This window comes from Canis aureus, chromosome 28 (assembly GCF_053574225.1).
Source record: "Canis aureus isolate CA01 chromosome 28, VMU_Caureus_v.1.0, whole genome shotgun sequence".
NCBI lineage: Eukaryota > Metazoa > Chordata > Mammalia > Carnivora > Canidae > Canis > Canis aureus.
The window spans coordinates 9,040,932-9,066,409 of NC_135638.1; the positions used below are offsets into that span (position 1 = coordinate 9,040,932).

At 36.5% G+C, this 25,478-nt stretch overlaps 1 protein-coding gene across 11 annotated transcripts in view; it reads left to right on the forward strand.

Moving 5' to 3' along the window:
• Window positions 1–25,478, forward strand: part of CNGB3 (cyclic nucleotide gated channel subunit beta 3) — a 245,871-nt gene that overhangs the window by 152,563 nt on the left and 67,830 nt on the right. For 10 of the 11 annotated variants that reach the window (XR_013366986.1, XR_013366987.1, XM_077876333.1 and 7 more), the window contains 5 exons: window positions 765–973; window positions 13,988–14,038; window positions 16,625–16,711; window positions 20,436–20,500; window positions 21,245–21,367. Coding sequence is in view for 9 of the 11 variants with exons in the window: in XM_077876333.1 (XP_077732459.1) it covers window positions 765–973; window positions 13,988–14,038; window positions 16,625–16,711; window positions 20,436–20,500; window positions 21,245–21,367 (535 nt within the window). In the remaining 2 variants the exon portion in view is untranslated. The remainder of the gene's footprint in view (window positions 1–764; window positions 974–13,987; window positions 14,039–16,624; window positions 16,712–20,435; window positions 20,501–21,244; window positions 21,368–25,478) is intronic. The other variant, XM_077876334.1, reaches the window with a different exon arrangement.

Below are 25,478 nucleotides of genomic sequence, written 5' to 3' on the forward strand. Positions count from 1 at the left end.
ATTCCTTTTTGTTTTTAAAAGGCATGTCCAGTATAATATGAAATAAAGTAAATGTATAATTATCAAAATAGATAAATGATAGATAAATAGATAGATGAAAATAAATAAATAAAAAGCAGTCCAGAGTCTGTGCTGCCCTTAATTACTTTTGAAAAGAAAGCCCCAAAGTGTTCTGTGATATGTATCCAACACCCTTCCCCCCAAAATCAATATGAAGTATCTATCTTCTTCCATGCCTTCATATCATTAATTATTTTAACTGAACAAATCCATTGCTATGGGAGGGCAGAAGAAAGCAATGTGTGAAAAGACATGGATTGCCTTAATGGGCTGATTCTCTGGCCTCTCCTGGTCAGCCACACTCCTTCAGGCAACATGTGGCCTTTTGTCCACCTGCCTGGGTAATCCTGCAGTTTAACTACTCTGATGCACAAAAGGCCTGCTGCTGCAATTATTCAAATAGAAGTCAGAGGGTCTTCTTCTCTGACTTCTCTGGGTCTCTTTTTCCTTAATCCATATAGCACAGTTGCCTGTGGGGACAGACTCAGAATGGCCACTTCTCGGCAAGAGATAAAGGCTTCTCTCCAATGTCAGAAGAGCTGATAAGATCACTCAACATCCCTTGTAAAGCCCAGTGCTTTCCAGAATTGTACTGAATTTTAATAGAACCTCTCATAACAATTTGCTTATCTCCAGAGGACAGTGCACCAAACTAAGCAAGAGAATTATTTTAATGCTTGTTACCTGCCATTTGATTTTTCTAGATCGACTCTATCTCCTGTGGCTCTTGCTTGTCACCATTGCCTATAACTGGAACTGCTGGCTTATACCACTACGCCTCGTCTTTCCATATCAAACACCAGACAACACACACTACTGGTTTATTACAGACATCACATGTGATATCATCTACCTTTGTGATATGCTATTAATCCAGCCCAGACTCCAGTTTATAAAAGGAGGAGACATAATGGTAAGTGGGGCTGGGAGAAGCAGAAACTGACAAATATCAGATTGGACTACAAAAAATAAATTAACAACACTGTTTATTGAATATATGACCAGCTGTCTTTAACCACCGGAAACCACCAGTATAGTAGAAACAACAATAACAGCACAACCCTTGAGCATTTACTATGGAGGAGGGACCATGTAGCTCCCTGCACTTTAGTTTCCTCGTCGTAAAAATAGTACCTTCACAGTGTTGATGGAAAGACTAAATGCACGATGCCTGAACTGTGTTGAGTGACTAATGAGTGCCTATTAAATGTTAGCTATCATCATTATTCCAGTTAATTTCTTTATAATGCCTCACTTAATCCTTTCAGTCACTCTATAAGGGAGACATTATTATCAACCCCATATACAGAAGAGGAAATAGAGGCTTAGAGAGGGAAGGTGATATGCTCAAGGCACAGAGCTGGACAGCGATGAGGCAGGATCAAACCCAGACCTTGACTCTAAAACCCATGCTCTGTGCAACTATACCATGTCAGTTCATGTTGACTGGTTTTTCAGAATTTGGTAATACTTGAGGGTAGAAAGATAAAACCAGGTCTGAAATGTCAAAACCATATACATATTTTACCTAAATAAAGTTTAAAAATGTATAAATTATGTATACAAAAAGAAGTAATTTAATATATATTTATCTAGTTACCACACTTCAAAGAGTCTGTAAGGCAGTTGTTTTCCACCACATTGCAATCTGCCATTCACCTCACTATTTTTTAGAATAAGGCAGGTACTATATCACTCATAAGAGTCAGTTTCACTATATCACTCATAAGAGACAGTTTCCTTGGGAGACAACCTGGTGTTGTGAGAAAACATGGCTATAAGATTTTTGGGACACAGACTGTACTTTGTGTATCATCATATAGTCAGCACTGAGCATAGGACCTGTACATAATATCATAGTATAGACAACAAGTCCAAGGTCTTAGGTCTTGACAGTTTGGGAAAACCTAACTTGAAAAGAAAATCTGTCATGAACCTTTTAATCAGTGTAGATTCACTGCACTGTCCAATATAGTGGCCACTAGCCAGATATGTCTATTCAAATTTAAATTTTAATTAAAATTAAATAACATTAAAAATTCATGTTTCCCAGCCACGCTATCAATATTTCCAGGGCCCAGTAATCACACTTGGCTAGAGGCTACCATATCAGAGAGCACAGACTATTTCCATCATTGCAAAGTGTGCTATTATTATATAGTGCTATTATTATATAGTGCTATAACAATGAGCCATCAAGATCTTCACTGAGACAGCCAAACCATAAATAGGAAGCCGTACACTCAACAGACAGGTGCAAATCACAAGCACATAAAACACACCTGTGATTTTGTGATTTTTTAAAAATTAATATGGCATCTTCTGGCCTCTCTTCTGTGTATTCCTCCACTTTCCAGATTCATCACATCCCAATTCTCACCATCAAATGCACTGGCCTACCTCAGAAACTACCATTCTTACCTATAGGAAAAATTATTTTCTCCTAGACTTATTCTCAGTGTTGACAGAATTTCAAAGTAATCCAGTCAACCAAATAGAAGAATATGTTTTCACAAGGACATTTCCACATCTTAAAGCCTCTACTCCTCAGCCCCTTCCCCAGCTAACTAGAAGGATGCTCCCTTTCCAACTGATGTCCACTGTAATACCCACTTCACAATCTCAGTGGGAACTGCACAGAACAGATCCTCTAATGGACCCATTACAGTAGGAAGAGCAGACTAATGAAATGTATGGAACTTTGGGTTTATACATATTTTTGAAGAATAAAGGTGGGTTCCTTAATCTTCTGAATATTTTCTTTTGAATCTCCAGACAATATTAATTTATCAAAAAGCTGAAAGGAGTAGTTATGGTTACTGTATTCTTTTAGAAAAAAATTTATTTGCTGAGGAAATCCTCCAATTATTTGAAAGCTTTCCTAGAAAGAAATTCTAAAAGCAAGAGCTAAAGCTGTAGCAAGAATATATTCAAAATATTCCTTATGTGAACTTCAGAGCACTAGTCAGCTCCCCACTATCCCCAGAGCTCACTGGCAGCTTGATAAATGATGATGATGGTGTGCAAATAAGAAGTAAACAACACACACAAAAAAAGAGCACTAATTTCAACCTCCATTAAATGCACAAGGGGGGAGAAAATCAATGTTTGACAAATGGAAAATGACAAAATCAGTAAGAGGAGACTTATTTTCAATTTTCTAAGAGGGCTTTACACACAATGGAGTGTTAAAAACAAGAAAAATAACCAATAAAAACACACTCAGTGGGCTCTATTTAAAATGCATTATCACAAACTACAAATACAGAGCAGGAACTAATTGCTTTGTTTGTTCAAAAGGAGTTTAATGGTTTCTTTAATTTAGAATAGGTAGTGTTAGCCTTTGAAGCTTGATTACATTTTGGTAAGAAGACTATACAAGTCAAGTACCCAAATTGAAGATTGACTACATTTAGCTATCTCTGCTACCTTTGGTGCACTGCCAACTTGTTTTTTCATTCATTCATTCATTCATTCATTCATTCAACAAACATTTATTAAATATCTACAGTTGCCAAGTATTTCAGGGGTAGAGGATGGAAATATTAATTCCCTCAAGGCCTTGAAAACAGAGAAGTCATAAACAGATTGAAGTGCTAAAGGCCACAATAGAAGGAATTAGGAGGGTTTACAAGTTTTGCATTGCATCCTTCTGAAAATGGTGCTACACAAATAGAGAACAGAACTTTGTATGAAAAAACAACAAAAGAGTATCTCATCTGTAATTTCCTTTATTTATTATTTTTTATTTATTTATTTATTTATTTATTTATTTATTTATTTATTTATTTATTGTAATTTCCTTTATAGACAGCAGAAATACAGCTGAAAATGACAATGAGGATTATTGAGATATGGGACTCATACCCCTACAATACTGCTAAACCTATTGATCATGATTCATGGAAATGCTCAGTGCTACATAGTGACAGTATCAGTCAGGCCTGGCATTACAGTCAACTGCTTTTGGCACTTAATCTTCTCAGTTACTGTTTATAAACTGACCTGAAGAAAATTAACCATTCCCTTCTCTGTGCTCTGTACATTTGATTCATACTTCTGTTATTTAATTGTTAAACAATGATTAGGCTAATTATTATTAAGTAGGAACAAACAGACCAGGGTCGAATTCCATCTCTGAAATTTATTAATAGCTTTAGTTGAAGAAAATAAATTTGCCTTTTAATTAACTGGTATTTTTTCATTCATAAAATTGAAAGTATTGTACCCACTTCATAAACCTATTGTGAAGATTAAATAAGGCCATGTGTACACCTAAGCCAGAGTCTGGCATATAGAATATGTACAGTAAGTTGTTGAATGTCTCAAATGAATTAATATCCACACATTTAACTTCCCCTCTTCTCTCCTATCTGTATATGTAGCTCCCTTTCTTACCTGATATTAAGTTTCTTGTGTATAAAGACAATGTCCAATTCATTTCCCTCTCTATCTGAGGATCTCAGAGAGGATATTCAAGAAGTATTCGAAGGAGTTAATGAGTGACAGTCTTGGTTCAAGGATCTTCTTTCCTTGAATATTATTTAATCTTCAATGTAGTTGTTTCAGGTGATAATTACTATTTTTGAAACATATCTATCTATTCTATATAAAATTGTGGAGTTTCTATGAATTATTTATGAGAAAAGGTAAATATAATCATACCCAGGTAGAACTTCTTCAAAACCCACCTTTTGGAAAAGGATTTAGGTACAGTCAGCATATCCTTCCTAAAGTAAGCCTCCCCTAAAGAAATGTTGCCTGCATAGTGATGAGACTTAAAAGAGAGAAAGAATTAAATAAGGTGCCATTTTTTTAAATTAGTGCCTAAGTAAGCATGCTGGTCATCATAATGATGCCAATTTTTTTTTTAGTTCTCCAAAGAAGAGAGATTTTAGAATCACTAGATTGCATTTTCATCTAATCTAGCAAGTTTTCATTTCATTTACATTTATTCAATCATAGGATCATAGACAAGCCTGAAAGTAGAGATAAAAGTGCTAAAAAACATTCTTCCAAGGTTGAAGGAGAGGGTGGTTTTTTAACTTTGTGGCACTTGAAATGTATCTGTCAGTCCCAGATAAGCTTTGAAGGAGCTGACTAATTTTACTCAAGCTTGATACATGATTCAATTTAAACTCCTACCTGTGTCTACCTGTGGCTTAGTAAGCCATTGAGTTTCACAGCAAAAATCATTAGATGAGTTAGTATATGTGCATGAGTAAAAATTGTAGCCAAAAAAAGGTGGGGGGAGCAGAAATTGAGGGGTTGGCTAACCAATATTCAATATTTAACACTACTCGGCAGTACTTTGAAACTTCTGAACTTGGATAATCTGGATGATAATTGTTAGAAGACACTGCTTCTTTGTGTCTAAGATATAATACTTTGGCCTACTCATTAATAGCACAAAATGTAAGAATATAAATTATTTACCTATCACTAAAATGTAAGAATATAAATCCAATATTAGCATTAATCCTTTTAGGTCTGAATGATAACAAATGCCTCTTAATCTATCACTTATCACATATTCATTGGAAACCTACTATGTGTTAGATATTGCATTAGAAATTGGAAAAACAAGAGAGGAGGGGCAAGATGGCAGAAGAGCAGGGTCCCCAAATCACCTGCCCCCACCAAATTACCTAGATAACCTTCAAATCATCCTGAAAATCTACGAATTCGGCCTGAGATTTAAAGAGAGAACAGCTGGAATGCTACAATGAGAAGAGTTTGCGCTTCTATCAAGGCAGGAAGACGGGGAAAAAGAAATAAAGAAACAAAAGGCCTCCAAGGGGGAGGGGCCCGCGAGGAGCCGGGCTGAGGCCAGGGCGAGTGTCCCCAGGACAGGAGAGCCCCGTCCCGGAGGAGCAGGAGCTGCACCAACCTTCCCGGGCGGAAAGGGGCTCCCAGGGAGTTGGAGCAGGACCCAGGAGGGCGGGATGCCCTCGGGCTCCCGGGGACACTAACAGACACCTGCGCCCCGGGAGAGTGCACCGAGCTCCCTAAGGGCTGCAGCGCGCACGGCGGGACCCGGAGCAGCTCGGAGGGGCTCGGGGGCGGCTCCGCGGAGGGGGCTGCGGGCGGGAGCGCGAATCCACCAGCGCAGGTGCCGGAGCACAGGGCGCGGGGACACAGCCCAGGATCCGGCCTCCCCCCGGGACAGGCAGAGAGGCCGGGAGGGCCCAGGACAGCAAGGACGCTCCTGCCCCGAGCTGAGCAGATCAGCGGCCCCTCCCCGAAGCCTCCAGGCCCTGCAGACAGAGAGCTCTGGAGCTACTGTGGGAGCTTAATCCAGGGCTCCAGAGCTGGCGGCGGCCACTAGGGCTGTTCCTCCTGGGGCCTCACGTGGTAAACAACCCCCACTGAGCCCTGCACCAGGCAGGGGCAGAGCAGCTCCCCCAAGTGCTAACACCGGAAAACCAGCACAACAGGCGCCTCCCCCAGAAGACCAGCTAGATGGACAAGTTCCAGGGGAAGTCAAGGGACTTAGAGTACACAGAAGCAGAAGATACTCCCCCGTGGTTTTTTTTTTTTTTTTTCTTTTTGATTTCTGTTTGCTTCCCCCACCCTTTTTCTTTCTTTCTCTTTCTTTCTTTTTCTTTCTTTCTTTCTTTCTTTCTTTCTTTCTTTCTTTCTTTCTTTCTTTCTTTTTCTTTCTTCTTTCTTTCTTTCTTTCTTTCTTCTTTCTTTCTTTTTTTCTTTCTTTCTTTCTTTCTTTCTTTTCTTTTTCTTCTCTTTTTTTTCTTTTTTTCTTCCTTTTTTTTTTCTTTTTCTTTTTTCTTTCCTTCTTTCTCTCCTCTCTTTTTCTCCTTTTCCCAATACAACTAGTTTTTGGCCACTCTGCACTGAGCAAAATGACTAGAAGGAAAACCTCACCTCAAAAGAAAGAATCAGAAAGAGTCCTCTCTCCCACAGTTACAAAATCTGGATTACAATTCAATGTCAGAAAGCCAATTCAGAAGCACTATTATAAAGCTACTGGCAGCTCTAGAAAAAAGCATAAAGGACTCAAGAGACTTCATGACTGCAGAATTTAGATCTAATCAAGTAGAAATTAAAAATCAATTGAATGAGATGCAATCCAAACTAGAAGTCCTAACGACAAGGTTTAACAAGATGGAAGAACGAGTGAGTGACATAGAAGACAAGTTGATGGCAAAGAGGGAAACTGAGGAAAAAAGAGACAAACAAAAGACCATGAGGATAGATTAAGGGAAATAAATGACAGCCTGAGAAAGAAAAACCTACGTTTAATTGGTGTTCCCGAGGGCGCCGAAAGGGACAGAGGGCCAGAATATGTATTTGAACAAATCATAGCTGAAAACTTGACTAATCTGGGAAGGGAAACAGGCATTCAGATCCAGGAAATAGAGAGATCCCCCCCTAAAATCAATAAAATCCCCCGTTCAACACCTCGACATTTAATAGTGAAGCTTGCAAATTCCAAAGATAAAGAGAAGATCCTTAAAGCAGCAAGAGACAAGAAATCCCTGACTTTTATGGGGAGGAGTATTAGGGTAATAGCAGACCTCTCCACAGAGACCTGGCCGGCCAGAAAGGGCTGGCAGGATATATTCAGGGTCCTAAATGAGAAAAACATGCAACCAAGAATACTTTATCCAGCAAGACTCTCATTCAGAATGGAAGGAGAGATAAAGAGCTTCCAAGATAAGCAGAAACTGAAAGAATATGTGACCTCCAAACCAGCTCTGCAAGAAATTTTAAGGGGAACTCTTAAAATTCCCCTTTAAGAAGAAGTCCAGTGGAACAATCCACAAAAACAAGGACTGAATAGATATCATGATGACACTAAACTCATATCTTTCAATAGTAACTCTGAACATGAACGGGCTTAATGACCCCATCAAAAGGCACAGTGTTTCAGACTGGATAAAAAAGCAGGACCCATCTATTTGCTGTCTACAAGAGACTCATTTTAGACAGAAGGACACCTACAGCCTGAAAATAAAAGGTTGGAGAACCATTTACCATTCAAATGGTCCTCAAAAGAAAGCAGAGGTAGCCATCCTTATATCAGATAAACTAAAATTTACCCGAAGACTATAGTGAGAGATGAAGAGGGACACTATGTCATACTTAAAGGATCTATCCAACAAGAGGACTTAACAATCCTCAATATATATGCCCCGAATGTGGGAGCTGCCAAATATATCAATCAATTAATAACCAAAGTTAAGACATACTTAGATAATAATACACTTATACTTGGGTGGCTTCATTCTAGTGCTTTCTACACTCAATAGGTCTTCTAAACACAACATCTCCAAAGAAACGAGAGCTTTAAATGATACACTGGACCAGATGGAATTCACAGATATCTACAGAACTTTACATCCAAACTCAACTGAATACACATTCTCAAGTGCACATGGAACTTTCTCCAGAATAGACCACATACTGGCTCACAAATCGTTTCTGAACCGATACCAAAAGATTGGTATTGTCCCCTGCATATTCTCAGACCATAATGCCTTGAAATTAGAACTAAATCACAACAAGAAGTTTGGAAGGACTTCAAACACCTGGAGGTTAAGGACCATCCTGCTAAAAGATGAAAGAGTCAACCAGGAAATTAAGGAAGAATTAAAAAGATTCATGGAATCTAATGAGAATGACGATACAACCATTCAAAATCTTTGGGATGCGGCAAAAGCAGTCCTGAGGAGGAAATACATTGAAATACAAGGATCCATCCAAAAACTGGAAAGAACTCAAATACAAAAGCTAACCTTTCACCTAAAGGAGCTAGAGAAAAAACAGCAAATAGATCCTACACCCAGCAGAAGAAGAGAGTTCATAAAGATTTGAGCAGAACTCAATGAAATCGAGACCAGAAGAACTGTGGAACAGATCAACAAAACCAGGAGTTGGTTCTTTGAAAGAATTAATAAGATAGATAAGCCATTAGCCAGCCTTATTAATAAGAAGAGAGAGAAGACTCAAATTAATAAAATCATGAATGAGAAAGGAGAGATCACTACCAACACCAAGGAAATACAAACGATTTTAAAAACATATTATGAACAGCTAGCTATACGCCAATAAATTAGGCCATCTAGAAGAAATGGACACATTTCTGGAAAGCCACAAACTACCAAAACTGGAACAGGAAGAAATAGAAAACCTGAACAGGCCAATAACCAGGGAGGAAATTGAAGCAGTCATCAAAAGCCTCCCAAGACACAAAAGTCCAGGGCCAGATGGCTTCCCTGGGGAATTCTATCAAATGTTTAAAGAAGAAGCCATACCTATTCTACTAAAGCTGTTGGGAAAGATAGAAAGAGATGGAGTACTTCCAAATTCATTCTATGAGGCCAGCATCACCTTAATTCCAAAACCAGACAAAGACCCCACCAAAAAGGAGAATTACAGACCGATATCCCTGATGAACATGGATGCAAAAATTCTCAACAAGATACTAGCCAATAGGATCCAACAGTACATTAAGAAGATTATTCACCATGACCAAGTAGGATTTATTCCCAGGACACAAGGCTGGTTCAACACTCGTAAAACAATCAGTGTGATTCATCATATCAGCAAGAGAAAAACAAAGAACCATATGATTCTCTCATTAGATGCAGAGAAAGCATTTGACAGAATACAGCATCCATTCCTGATCAAAACTCTTCAGAGTGTAGGGACAGAGGGAACATTCCTCAACATCTAAAAAGCCATCTACGAAAATCCCACAGCAAATATCATTCTCAATGGGGAAGCACTGGGAGCCTTTCCCCTAAGATCAGGAACAAGACAGGGATGTCCACTCTCACCACTGCTATTCAGCATAGTACTGGAAGTCCTAGCCTCAGCAATCAGACAACAAAAAGACATTAAAGGCATTCAAATTGGCAAAGAAGAAGTCAAACTCTCCCTCTTCGCCGATGACATGATACTCTACATAGAAAACCCAAAAGTCTCCACCCCAAGATTGCTAGAACTCATACAGCAATTCGATAGCGTGGCAGGATACAAAATCAATGCCCAGAAATCAGTGGCATTTCTATACACTAACAATGAGACTGAAGAAAGAGAAATTAAGGAGTCCATCCCATTTACAATTGCACCCAAAAGCATAAGATACCTAGGAATAAACCTAACCAAAGAGGTAAAGGATCTCTACCCTCAAAACTATAGAACACTTCTGAAAGAAATTGAGGAAGACACAAAGAGATGGAAAAATATTCCATGCTCATGGATTGGCAGAATTAATATTGTGTAAATGTCAATGTTACCCAGGGCAATTTACCGTTTAATGCAATCCCTATCAAAATACCATGGACTTTCTTCAGAAAGTTAGAACAAATTATTTTAAGATTTGTGTGTAATCAGAAAAGACCCTGAATAGCCAGGGGAATTTTAAAAAAGAAAACCATAGCTGGGGGCATCACAATGCCAGATTTCAGGTTGTACTGCAAAGCTGTGGTCATCAAGACAGTGTGGTCCTGGCACAAAAACAGACACATAGATCAATGGAACAGAATAGAGATTCCAGAAGTGGATCCTCAACTTTATGGTCAACTAATATTCGATAAAGGAGGAAAGACTATCCACTGGAAGAAAGACAGTATCTTCAGTAAATGGTGCTGGGAAAATTGGACATCCACATGCAGAAGAATGAAGCTAGACCACTACCTTGCACCATACACAAAGATAAACTCAAAATGGATGAAAGATCTAAATGTGAGACAAGATTCCATCAAAATCCTAGAGGAGAACACAGGCAACACCCTTTTTGAACTCGGCCACAGTAACTTCTTGCAAGATACATCCACGAAGGCAAAAGAAACAAAAGCAAAAATGAACTATTGGGACTTCATCAAGATAAGAAGCTTTTGCACAGCAAAGGATACAGTCAACAAAACTAAAAGACAACCTACAGAATGGGAGAAGATATTTGCAAATGACCTATCAGATAAAGGGCTAGTTTCCAAGATCTATAAAGAACTTATTAAACTCAACACCAAAGAAACAAACAATCCAATCATGAAATGGGCAAAAGACATGAACAGAAATCTCACAGAGGAAGACATAGACATGGCCAACATGCACATGAGAAAATGCTCTGCATCACTTGCCATCAGGGAAGTACATATCAAAACCACAATGAGATACCACCTCACACCAGTGAGAATGGGGCAAATTAACAAGGCAGGAAACCACAAATGTTGGAGAGGATGCGGTGAAAAGGGAACCCTCTTGCACTGTTGGTGGGAATGTGAACTGGTGCAGCCACTCTGGAAAACTGTGTGGAGGTTCCTCAAAGAGTTAAAAATAGACCTGCCCTGACCCAGGAATTGCACTGCTGGGGATTTACCCCCAAAGATACAGATGCAATGAAACGCCAGGACACCTGCCCCCCAATGTTTTGAGCAGCAATGTCCACAATAGCCAAACTGTGGAAGGAGCCTCGATGTCCATCGAAAGATGAATGGATAAAGAAGATGTGGTTTATGTATACAATGGAATATTACTCAGCCATTAGAAATGACAAATACCCACTATTTCCTTCAACATGGATGGAACTGGAGGGTATTATGCTGAGTGAAATGAGTCATTTCACTCATTCATTTGGGGAATATAAATAATAGTGAAAGGAAATAGAAGGGAAGGAAGAAGAAATGGGTAGGAAATATCAGAAAGGGAGACAGAACATAAAGACTCCTAACTCTGGGAAACGAACTAGGGGTGGTGGAAGGGGAGGAGGGCGGGGGTGGGTGTGAATGGGTGACGGGCACTGAGGGGGGCACTTGACGGGATGAGCACTGGGTGTATGTTGGCAAATTGAACACCAATAAAAAATAAATTTATGATTTAAAAAAAGAAAAAAGAAATTGGAAAAACAAGGCAAAGATACAGACCTTATCCTCAAGCAATTCAGCATATGAAAGACAAACAAAAGAAAATGGTGGGGTTTGTAATGGGAGTCATGGCGGAGATGAGCCCTAAGAGTTCTGAGGTGAGGTACAAAGAAAACCATGTGAAGGAGAGAACACCTGGTCCCAATCTTGATTAATGAATTTCAGTTATCTGCACACCTCCACCTCCCAAAAGGAACAAAACATGTTTCAAACTCTGAAAACAACATGGGCAAAGTCATAAAAGTGAGAAACTCTGATGCTGAATAAAGTGTATGTGGGATGCTGTAGGAGGTGAGACAGACAAAGTGGAGCCTTGAGACCATGAAAGAGATTGTATTTTTGTAAGTCATGTGGAGTCAGAAGATTTCACATATATGGTGAATGTTAAATAATCTGATTTGGCAAAATCATTTAGCTGCCATTATAGAATGGATCAAGGGGAACAAGAATTAAAACAAAGAGACCCATGCCAAAAGGAGAGAATGTACATGAGAAAATTGTAGGAAGAAGAATCAGTGGAATTTGTTGCTGGTTAGATGAGGGCTGAGGGAGAATGAGTGATCTAGGATCACTGACCAGTGTATATGAGGATGCTCATAGGATTACTCAAGAGGAAGAAGTGGTAGGGTAGAAAGATGTTAGGCTAGTGCGGAATGGAGAATGATGATGAATTCAGGTTTGGTATAGATTAAATTTGAGATACGCAGAACTGCTAAGTGAAGACAATAGGCAGTTGCTTGTCGAGGTCAACAGTGCCAGAAAATGACATTGGATGGCAGTATATATTTGAAACCATGTAAGTGGTTGAAATTTTCTAGGAAGCAATTATAAAGAGGAAGAGAAGAGAACTGAGTCCTGGGGAATGTTAACATTTAACTGGGTAGCCCTAAAAATTGAATGTAAATTTATATTTATATAAAATAATGGCTAGCCCTAGAATCAAAAAAGGACACCAAAAAGCTATAACTGAAGAAGTAAACCAAAAATGGCATTTCAGATTCTTTAGAAAGAAAAATTTCAAGAATATCCCCCAAATGTCAAATGCTTCAAAAGGTTTTATTTATCTCTTTATTTCTCTGTCTATTCATCTACCTAACAAGTGTTTTTGGGTCCTGATATATTCTAACCACTAACTATGTACAGTTACTAAACAAAATCAACCCTGTTCTGAGATAGATTCCCATTTAATAGAATAAACTGATTTTAAATAAATCACTCAAGAAATAATATGTGTGATTTCAAAATATGATGAATGCCATAAAAGAATGCTAAGTACTATAAAGGATTCCCTGGGTGTGATCATGAGGAGGTTGTTGGTGGCTTTTGCATTGATAGTCTTAAGGGATAAGAAAAGTGAGCAAAGCTCAAATTACCATTAACTTGCCATAGGTTGAAGACTAAATATGAGGGAAGTATGTTGAATAAAGCAATATAGGCAACTTTTTAAAGACGCTTGAATATAAAAAGAAGAAGGAGAAGAAGAAAGAAGAAGAAAAAGAAAGAAGAAGAAGAAGAAGAAGAAGAAGAAGAAGAAGAAGAAGAAGAAGAAGAAGAAAGAAGAAGAAGAAGAAGGAGGAGGAGGAGGAAGAAGGAAGAAAAGAAAGAAGAAAGAAGAAAGAAAGAAGAAAGAAGAAAAGAAAGAAGAAAGAAGCAGCTTGAATATAAGGACACCTGAGTGGCTCAGTGACTGAGTGTCTGCCTTTGGCCCAGGTCGTGTCCCGGGGTCATGGGAATGAGTCCAGCATCAGGCTTCCCACAGGAAGCCTGCTTCTCCCTCTGCCTATGTCTTTGCCTCTCTCTGTGTGTCTCTCATGAATAAATAAATAAAATCTTTTTAAAAACTTGAGTATGACAAAAAATAGATCAGTAGAAAAAAACTGCTAAGTAATATTTTTTACTCTGTTTTAAGAGATAGGAGGATAGAGCATATTTATCAGCTGACGTTGCAAGGAACTAGTAGAGAGAAATATTTTTTAAAGTAAGAAAATAATTGATGAAATTGGGTAAAATTAATATAAAATATAAATATAAAATTTCAGGTGGATTCAAATGAGTTAAAGAGACACTACAGGAGCTCTACAAAATTTCAGGTAGGTACCTTACAATTTCAAAATTTTTCAAGTAATCCGTTACCATTTTGATTTTAAATCTGATTTATAAATTTGTTTTTTTTAATCTGTTTCTATTTTGAATCATAGCCTTTGTAACCAATTTTATACAAATGAAGTTCTATTAGGCAAAGGCAAACCTAAAGTTTATGCTTCTCCATAATTACATGATACACTTCCATAAATGTGCAAGTGTGGAATTCAACATAAGGATCTTTATCAAGCACAACAAAATGTTAGTGCTCACATTTAAATTCTGATTAAAATGTCAGTAAAAGAGTATGGAGTGTACTTTGTCTTTTCTAATACAGAATACTAGCCTCCAATTCATGTAGCATGATGAAGTAAAAATCTATCAAATTTTTTCTACTCTTATTTCTTGTTCATATAAGCAAAAAAATAGAAAAGCAATTATTTAAATAACATGGCACCTTTCTTTCCTCAAATAACCACATAATCATATTTTTTCACTCATAATTATTTACACCCAAGTACTTTATTATATTTTATTTATTCCTCCTAACTCTGAAAAATAGAGATTTAGGAGTTATCTAAGGTTACCCAGTATGTATAGATGAACTCCAACCTCCTCTATTTCAAGAACAACACTTTTGTGGCCTTGAATTTTGTGAAATGATACAAATCGGGGGTTAGGTGCCAAATTGTCTCCATTCGTTATCTATGGTGATTAAAATCTCTTTCAGTTTGTTTTCATCTTCAACTAATTTTCTTTGTAAAAGATTGCCACATATTTAGACATATTCATAATCTGTCCTACTTTGATGAACTCCACAAGAGGATGACTGTTCTTTTTAAGTATCACAAAACTTACTCTAAACAATGACATTCTTGAATTTGAATAAGGGCAAATTAACTCATATATTTACTTTGGGTTTATAAATGTAAAATTTTACATTTATTTAATTGTGGGCACTCCTTTTGAATTCCCTTCACACATCCTGCTTCTCTATGGCATTGTACTATAGCTATTTTTGTACTTCATTATTCCACTATTAGATTGTCAACTTCTTGTGGACAGAAACAATATTTTACTATTTCAACTCCGACATGTTTTACAAAGTGCTTTATACAGAGTTCAGTATTGACCAATGCTTAATTCAGTTTTCTACAATTCAATGAGAAATAAATCTTTATCTAACAAATAATGCATTAATGTGTTAATATCAAACATGACTAATGACTGCATAGAGAATTCAAGTGGGCAGTTGAGCAATTGGATAGACAACAATTTTAAAAACCCACAATTGACATATTAGTTCTAATAAATTTATTTTAAAGATTAAAAAAAGACTATTTATGATTCGAGCCAGAAAACATGAGTCTGAAATAGCACTAAACATGTCAAACATGTCAACAGTTCCATGCTCCTGCTTTCTTACTTATAAGACTTAATTTAGTAATTGTTCTGTATACCTCTTAATTTCTTATAAAGCTCATTATCTGTAAGGTAAAATTAATGAGGTTTGATGATATGATGTAATTTATAAACCAATACTTTCAGTAAGGAATTTGTTTATGATAGCTAATATCATTAATTCAAATTGAAAGTTTCATTTCTTTTCTTTTTTTTTTTTTTTTTTCATTTCTTTTCAATAGCACGAAGTTATTGTGAAATCTTGTTATATAATTACCTCAACTTTCCATTTCATATATATGGATTTACAGAGACTTCTTAAGTGCTCTTAATGTCTTAAATATATTAAATGTTTTTAAAATATACTCTATTTTTCAAAATCATGTAAAAATTAATGAAAATGAATAATTATCTTACGTAAAAGAATTTCTTATTGTCATCATTGCAGTTAGGAAAGTATGCAAATGATGTTGCCATTTCACAACTACCAGGGTAACAGAAAAACAGAATAATTAAATACATGAAAACTTAAAAATAATTTAGCTATGATAATACTTTCCATACCTTCTCCTTTTGGAGTTACTGATTAATTATAAACAGGACTGATTCCTTTCCTCTCTCTTAGCCTGCACAGTGTCTAACAGATAGAGTTCATAGTAGTTTATTGTTAGCAGTATCATCCCAAATGGAGAGCAGTAGAAAGAACTGAAGCATCTGGATGAACCACCAACAATGTAATCAGCCCTGAATACTGGAGAATTGGCTGTATAAAAATATACAACTGCAATTAATGTGCAATGGACTCAAATAAAATTAAGAATAGACTTGACTTTCAGTCCAAGAGCCCCACATTTAGAACACTATTAAAATGTTATTTTAACATTAGTAACCATGCCATCTCTGAAGTGTATATGACAACTCAACAAAAATTGCAGAAAATGCAGTACCTACGGAAGCTCAGATGCATGAAGGTAGAAATGAAATACATTGGAAGTAGACTACAAAATAGTTTTCTTATTTTCATGGTGCAAATATACCTTACAGTGGCTCTAGGCATACTACTAAAGGCAATTTTATATTAAACAACAAAAATTCATGGTGCCTGGTCAGCTTATATATACATTGGCATAAATCAATCCATGTCCGAAAAAGCACATAAACACAAGATGATTGTGAATGTGTTTTTCCAACAGTTGGATGTTGCGTCAGTAATGCCATTTGATGTTTTTTACCTCTTCTTTGGGTTTAATCCAGTATTTAGGATGAATAGGATATTGAAGGTAAGATAACTATATTTAATTTTCTTTTATAATAATGGAAATCTTGAAATGATTCAAAATGTTCTAGAAGTGTAATATTTTTAATTTCTTCCAAACTGTCCATTTTTCTGCCCTCATTATTACTATGAATTTTTTTAAAACGGAAAAACATTGTTTCTACTGATGGAATTTGCTCTTGATTGTTTTATTCCATATCTCACAAGAGATATTTTTATAATCCAAGATAGGAATGTCTTTGTACTTCTAAATACAACTATAATTACAAATGAATCTTTCATGATCTTTCATAATCTTACATAATAATCTTTCATAATCATATTCTTTCCCATTTGTCCTTTTTTATTAGACAGTCACTGAATGCCTGGAACACAGGCTGTAAAATGAGAGATTAGATTACCTCTAAGTGATCTTACTCATCTAAAATTCTATAATTCAGGGCAGCCCTGGTGGCACAGCGGTTTAGCGCCTCCTGCAGCCCGGGGTTTGATCCTGAGGACCCTGGATCGAGTCCCACGTCTGGCTCCCTGCATGGAGCCTGCTTCTCTCTCTGCCTGTGCCTCTGCCCCCCTCTCTCTCTCTGTGTCTCTATGAATAAATAAATAAAATCTTTAAAAAAAAATAAAATAAAATAAAATTCTGTAATTCAAAAAAAATTGCAAACACTTTCACAAAACAAAAGTATTTATATGTTTGGATATAATTCAAATATTCACCAATGAGGAATTAGTCAAATAAATTGCAAGACATCTTTATAATAGAATACTTTGTAACAAAAGAAATAAATAAATAAAAAAGACGTTTTCTATGAAAACTGTTTGTTATACAGGAAGATCTTTAAGATAAATTGCTAAATTAAAAAAAAAGCTAGTTACAGAATAGTTTATAGAACAATACTAACTTTTGTATAACTGAAAGGGAAAAATACTCCATTTTTCTGTATTCACATAAATGCTGGAAAACTACCAAAAATCTTAATAGAAATGGTTAACTGAGGTGGGGATGGATGGTAGGAGGGAAAATCAAAATGAATAGGGACAGGAGTGGGAGCAACACTTTTAAAGGCATGTATTTCCTATTGTTTTTGAACTATGTGAAGGCATTACCTATTCAAAAATATTCTAAGACAAATATTTTATAATTCATGGCTTCATCAGGCACCTAAAACAAATCTGAGGAGAGTGAGGAGAGTCAGGATGTGAAAATTCATGTAAATCTTTAACAATAGCAACAATAACATATTTCCAAAGACAACCTTTGTAAAAGGAACACTGAAGACTTTATAAATTTTAGGTGATCATCTCTCTCATGCATTGGGGCAACAATACAGCATAACCTGGGGCCTGGGTGGAGCCTAACAACAGCAAAAATAAAAGCAACCAAAAAAAAAAAAAAAAAAACCCAGCAGCTGCTGTTTGCTGAATACATACTTGGGGCTGCACACTCTGTTAAATTTAATATTCATGGTTTCATTTATTCCTTCAAATAACTTCATTTTAGAGATGAAGAAAATGAGAACAGGGTGGAAAAATATGAATCCTATCACATACCTTTCTGACTCCAGGTTCTTTACTGTAATCAGATTGGCAAATAAACCTCAAGCTTAACGGGCTTTCCTTCCATTCCCATAGTTTTTTCAAGTTGAAAGGGACTTTACCCTATATTTTCACATATTTATGATAACTCTAGAGACTTCCAGTTTGACCTTGGAATGTGGGTCTTGATTGGAGCAGAACTTAACTTTCCAAGCAGCTTAGCAGTAGGCCATCCCTCATCAAATTTATAGTCTCATATGAAAGTTTCCAGAGGTTCCTACTCAGAGATGACCAATTTTCCAGGAAGATTCAGGTTCCTATGATTTGGGAGTTTGGCATTATAATAAAACTTAGAAAATGCCAACTCTTCACACCTCCGCTCTGTAACTCTAGTGTCCAAAGACTCTCTATATTCAGCAACTTTTTAAAATACAGAATATCCTGAGAGTCAACATTGATCTTTTTTTCATAGCTCCATAGTCCAGTCATTTCACATATATGTGTATCATTTTAATGCACAATTCTCTAGGAAAAAATTTCATTTATCTGTCTCCAAATTATATATGAGAAAACAAACTTAAAATATAAATTTGCTCCACAGTGATCAGTAAGGCTAAACTTAAAAACACTTTCGTGCAAATTTCTATTAAGAGCACAATAAGGGGGCGCCTGGGTGTCTTACTGGGTTAGCTTTTGACTCTTGGTTTCAAGTCAGGTCATGATCTCATTGGTCATGAAATTGAGCCCCATGTTGAGCTTCCTGCTCAGCAGAGATCTTGTTTGAGATTCTCTCCCTCTGCTCTTCCCCCCAACTCATACTTGATATCTCTCTCAAATAAATAAATAATTCTTTATAAAAAAAAAGGCATAAGTTACTGCAAATTGAAATTATCTCAATCTGAACTTTTTTTTAAATTTTTATTTATTTATGATAGTCACACACACACACAGAGAGAGAGAGAGAGAGGCAGAGACATAGGCAGAGGGAGAAGCAGGCTCCATGCACCGGGAGCCTGATGTGGGATTCGATCCCAGGTCTCCAGGATCGCGCCCTGGGCCAAAGGCAGGCACTAAACCGCTGCGCCACCCAGGGATCCCTCAATCTGAACGTTTAAGGGATTTTTCCTACTTAGGAATATATTTGTGTATATTTCTAGATAGTGATACTATTATATCTGTTTTTTAATTCCAAATGCCCTAGTATAGTCATTTATATTGGATGAATTTTGAACTAAATAAACTGAACTAAATAATCTTCAATAGTCCTTTCTATCTGTAAGATTCCTTGAATATAAGCATACTAATTCTTGTGTGGATGTAACTCCTTTCAGAGACATGGTCTCTTACTATTCCCATTTTACAGATGAGGAAATCAAGGTACAGAAATATTTAGTGACTTTTTCAAGGTCGCACAACTTGTAAATGGCAGAGGTGAGATTGATGTTTGGCTCTGGATTTCATGTTGTTGCTCTTACCTTATACAGCCTATAGTAATAAAAGAGAAAGTGGGGGTAGGAGTGCAAGTAGGGTGTATGAACTAAGATAGAAGTAGATGTAAACAGGAAAAGACCTTGAGGGAAATAGCAACTCTGGATTAGATGCATAAACTCGTTGTGTCTCTTTGAACAATGTCAAGAAAAGCTAATCAATGCTAGTATTACCGGAATTTAAATTTTATTGAAAAAAATACACATTTAATGCAACTTGCTTAGAAATAATGCTAGTATTGAGCAATAGGACTTAACACCTATTTATGACTTCAATGTATTATATTATACTTTTCCTATTTTATTTATGTCTTGAGTGGAATGCAATTTTAATTATTGTGAAATAGAATTCTACTAGATACTTTAAAAAGAAAAAGGGAAAAATGTTTTTAAGCTTGATTTTCAACAAGCATTACAAATAAGACTATTACTAGAAAGTAGTAATTTTTATTTCTATATACTTTCTATTACTAGAAAGTATTCTACTAGAAAGTAGAAATAAAGCAAGATGCACTGGGAGTTTGGCACCATTCTAAAATGTACTGGCCAGAGGAAAATAGAACAAAACAGACCCTAGTTTGTTTGTTTTGGATACATATAAATGGGATTATTTTCAGTAACAAATAAAATTTGTCTTAAATAGTTGTATTTAAATAGTTGTATTTAAGACTAACACACTTTTGGATTTCTTTGTCTTCTACATAGTACACTTCATTTTTTGAATTTAATCATCACCTAGAGTCTATAATGGACAAGGCATATATCTACAGGTAAAGTATGAATCAGTATACTTCCAGGGGTGGCAGCAAAAGCAACAACACAACAGTTTGGCCAGCATTTGAGAAGACTATGATCTCCCTGCCAAAGAAAACAATAATCTCAGAATTTTGGCTATGTAACATAAGGAGTTATGTTCTGAGACAGACTTGAATATTTTGAAATGAGATAAAAAGCATGAAAATCATCTTAGTTTTTAGAATAATACAGAACTAAAAATTGAAATGAATTACCAGCTTCAGTTCAGAACAGGTACAGATAAATGTGCTCCTTCACAAGTTGACTTTGCATCTCTCTCATGACAATTTATTCTAATCTGAATTTCATTCATTTGCTCCCCTGAACTTCACCTGCACAGAGATTTCTAGTCACTATTAATCGTAGTATAAAGTCCCATGAGCTTTTCAGAGATATCCAGTTAAATCAGTGTAGCGTATTTTATGGGACTCAAAGTGGAGAGGTGACCCTTGAGGCATGTCTTTCAGGGAGTTGATTCATACCATCTGTGAAAAGAGAGGAAGGTATTTTTCTTTTACACTCTGTCAGTCCCAGTCAAGACACTGCAGTTAGAAAACATGCAATGGCACCATCATTTTATATTGTACTAATGAGAGTTAACAGTTCACAAATTTAAAGGAAGGAGATTCAGTGGAGACTTCCAGGAAAAGAAAATGTTAAAATAGGCTGTATTCCAGAAACGACATGAGTCTTTACTTTGCATTTATTCTCCTTGGCAGAGTCATTCGAACAACTGGATACTTGCTATATACTCTGCACATTAATGCCTGTATTTATTACTGGGCTTCTGACTATGAAGGAATTGGAAGTACTAAATGGGTGTATAACGGTGAAGGAAACAAGTAAGTTTTAATTTGAAGGAAACTTTTATGGATTCTTCTTAATTTTGTTTCAATGCATGTGTTTTCTTAAGCCAGTATTTTTGAAACTGTAACTCACAACCCATTAATGGCCAGTAAAAACTTGTTAGTAGATCAGTTTCTTTTTGAGTGAAACACAGTAAAGTAGAAGAGAATAGAAGAGAAAATATCAGTCTGTCATACATAGTAGGGGTGTGTGTGTGTGTGTGTGTGTGTGTGTGTGTGTGTGTGTGTATCCTGGTATTGACCTATGTAATGCATTTCTTGCTCTGGATTATGATCAAAAAAGTTTGAAAGCCTCTGCTTTAGAGTAGTAAGGTAACTTTTAATAACTCCAATGCTGATTGTTAGTAATGAACAATGTTAATTATTCGGAGGGCAGGTGCAGTAGCTAATTAGTTTACCACTAAAGGGTTTTATGGGTTTATGAGTCAGCTATAACCACTAACTCAATTAAACACTTACAAGTAACAAGGATAATAAATTAAACTTGACAATTAGATATGCAAGTATCAAAGGAATAAAAAGGATCATTTGAAAAATTCAGGGCAGTAGAATTATGACTCAATAATAGCAACTGGGTTACTTAATAGTGAGATTTCATTTTGGTAGATACAAGGGCCTGGCATAAAGTAGACTCCCCTAACTTTCTGCTCCAATGAAATGACATTGAGCATATTATAAGGCAATGGCCTTCATGGAAAAGGGCAGGTCCCAGCATGACTTTGAAGAGCAACTCACAGCAGCCTTCGGAAGGAAGGCAATTATAGGATAGAGCAAAAAGAGTGAAGATACCTCACAAAATTACACACTACCTAGAGTGAACGGATGGGGGGGGGGGGGATTATAACAACATTTTTTGAACTTTTAACCAGAACTGATTTGAGAAATTGGAAGTCAGAAGGCCCACTGATTGAAAAAGCACATACATATACACACACACACACACACACACACACACACAAATTATCTATTCCTGGGAAGTTTACAACCGAATCTATAAGTAATTCCCTTTAGAATGTGTATTAACTTAAGCATATATTTAGTTTAGTATAAATAACTAATTTATATAGAAAATTGAGTAAGGTACCAACTATATTAAATAATGCCTAAATTATTCAATTAAAGCATTCAAATGTATCTGAACATCATTAGATGCCTCAGTCTGATAACTGTTCTTATCAAATTAACAAAATAATAGGGTCGCATCAAAATGTCTTCCAGAAAAAGTGGAGTTACTTCTCTATTCACACCTAGATGCCTTTCTGCAGCACTTCTAGAGAATATATCTTGTTCCCAGGGCCTAGAACAGTGCTGAGTATATATATATATATATGTAAATTTATATTAGGTACTTAAAGAAGGCAGGAAAGAAGAGAGGGAGGGAGTAAGGAAAAAAAGGAAGGAATGGTCAGATCTTTGTCATAACAAGAAGAAAAGAAATCAGCTTCAACCCTTAAGAAACTTAAACTAGTATGTGCTAATATTTTAGACTTCTAATTCCCAGGCTAGTGCAGATCAAATATCCAAAGTGCCCCCACTCTGAAGTACAACAAAATAAATTACTTGTAACTTTTGCCATAAAATTGTTATACAGTTGTAAATAAATTACGATAAAGTAGTTTTCAATGATTACTGGATTCTCTAGAAAGTAAAAAGAGTCTAGAAAGTCTTAAAAAAAAATTTATACTAAAGCTGGAGCACAGTGATGAGATAGCCACTAAGGAAAAGAAATAAAGAAGGTAAGTACGCAGTAGGAGAAAAAAAAAAAAACAGAATAATAAAGCCAAAAATAAAAAAAATCAACCAGTTCAAGAAAGAAAAAAGAAGAGAAAAAAAAAAGAAGAGAAGAGAAAAGAAAAAGGAAAAACTGAGAAAGGAAGTTATGGGGAGAAATATAGAAAATAGAAAAGCACAAAGACAAGACAAATTGAAATCACAAAATAAGATACCAGAAACAACCTAAAATATATCAATAAGCATAATTAATTAATAAGGACTAAATTCACCAACTAAAAGAGATTGTCAATTAATATTAGTAAAAATAGACTTTAAAACAAAAATTATTGTAGATAAAAAGATCATATAATGGTAAAAGTTTCAATTCACCATCAATATATCCCAATTCTTTTTTTTGTGTGTATATTTTTTTATTGGAGTTCAATTTAACAACATATAGCATAACACCCAGGGCTCATCAGTGCTCGTCAGCCAGTCACCCCAACCCCCCGCCCACCTCCCCTTCCACTACCACTTGTTCATTTCAGTCATGTTCTGTCACCCGCATAATATTTCCCACTCATTTTCTCTTCTTTCCCATTATTCTCTTTCACTATTTTTATATTCCCCAAATGAATGAGACCATATAATGTTTGTCTTTCTCCGATTGACTTACTTCACTCAGCATAATACCCTCTAGTTCCATCCACGTTGAAGCAAATGGTGGGTATTTGTCGTTTCTAATGGCTGAGTAATATTCCATTGTATATACAGACCACATCTGTATCCATTCATCTGTCGATGGACATTGTGGCTCCTTCCACAGTTTGCCTATGTTGGACACTGCTACTATAAACATTGGGGTGCAGGTGTCCTACCATTTCCCTGCATCTGTATCTTTGGGGTAAATCCCCAGCAGTGCAATTGCTGGGTCATAGGGTAGCTCTATTTTTACCTCTTTGAGGAACCTCCACACAGTTTTCCAGAGTGGCTGCACCAGTTCACATTCCCACCAACAGTGCAAGAGGGTTTCCCTTTCTCCACATCCTCTCCAACATCTGCTGTTTCCTGTCTTGTTAATTTTCCCCATTCTCACTGGTGTGAGGTGGTATCTCATTGTGGTTTTGATTTGCATTTCCCTGATGGCAAGTGATGCAGAGCATTTCCTCATGTACTTGTTGGCCATGTCTATGTCTATGTCTTCTTTGGTGAAATTTCTGTTCATGTCTTTTTCCCATTTCATGACTGGATTCTTTGATTCTTTGCTGTTGAGTTTAAGAAGTTCTTTATAGATCTTGGATACTAGCCCTTTATCTGATAGGTCATTTGCAAATATCTTCTCCCATTCTGTAGGTTGTCTTTGAGTTTTGTTGACTATTTCTTTTGCTGTGCAGAAGCTTTTTATCTTAAGTCCCAATAGTTCATTTTGCTTTTGTTTCCCTTGCCTTCATAGATGTATCTTGCAAGAAGTTGCTGTAGCCAAGTTCAAAAAGGGTGTTGCCTGTGTTCTCCTCTAGGATTTTGATGGATTCTTGACTAACATTTAGATCTTTCATCCATTTTGAGTTCATCTTTGTGTATGGTGCAAGAGAGTGGTCTAGTTTCATTCTTCTGCATGTGGATGTCCAATTTTCCCAGCACCATTTATTGAAGAGACTGTCCTTTTCCCAGTGGATAGTCTTTCCTGCTTTGTCGAATATTAGTTGACCATAGAGTTGAGGGCCCATTTCTGGGTTCTCTATTCTGTTCCATTGATCTATGTGCCTGTTTTTGTGCCAGTGCCACACTGTCTTGATGATCACAGCTTTGTAGTACAACTTGAAATCTGGCATTGTGATGCCCCTGGCTCTGGTTTTCTTTTTCAATATTCTCCTGGCTATTCAGGGTCTTTTCTGATTCCACACAAATCTTAAGATGATTTGTTCCAACTCTCTGAAGAAAGTCCATGGTATTTTGATAGGGATTGCATTGAATGTGTAAATTGCCCTGGGTAGCATTGACATTTTCACAATATGATTCTTCCAATCCAGGAGCATGGAATATTTTTCTCTTTGTGTCTTCCTCAATTTCTTTCAGAAATGTTCTGTAGTTTTTAAGGTATAGATCCTTTACCTCTTTGGTTAGATTTATTCCTAGGTATCTTATACTTTTGGGTGCAATTGTAAATGGGATGGACTCCTTAATTTCTCTTTCTTCAGTCTCATTTTTAGTGTATAGAAATGCCACTGATTTCTCGGCATTGATTTTGTATCCTGCCACACTGCCAAATTGCTGTATGAGTTCTAGCAATCTTGGGATGCAGTCTTTTGGGTTTTCTAGGTACAGTATCATGTCATCTGCAGAGAGGGGGAGTTTGACTTCTTCTTTGCCAATT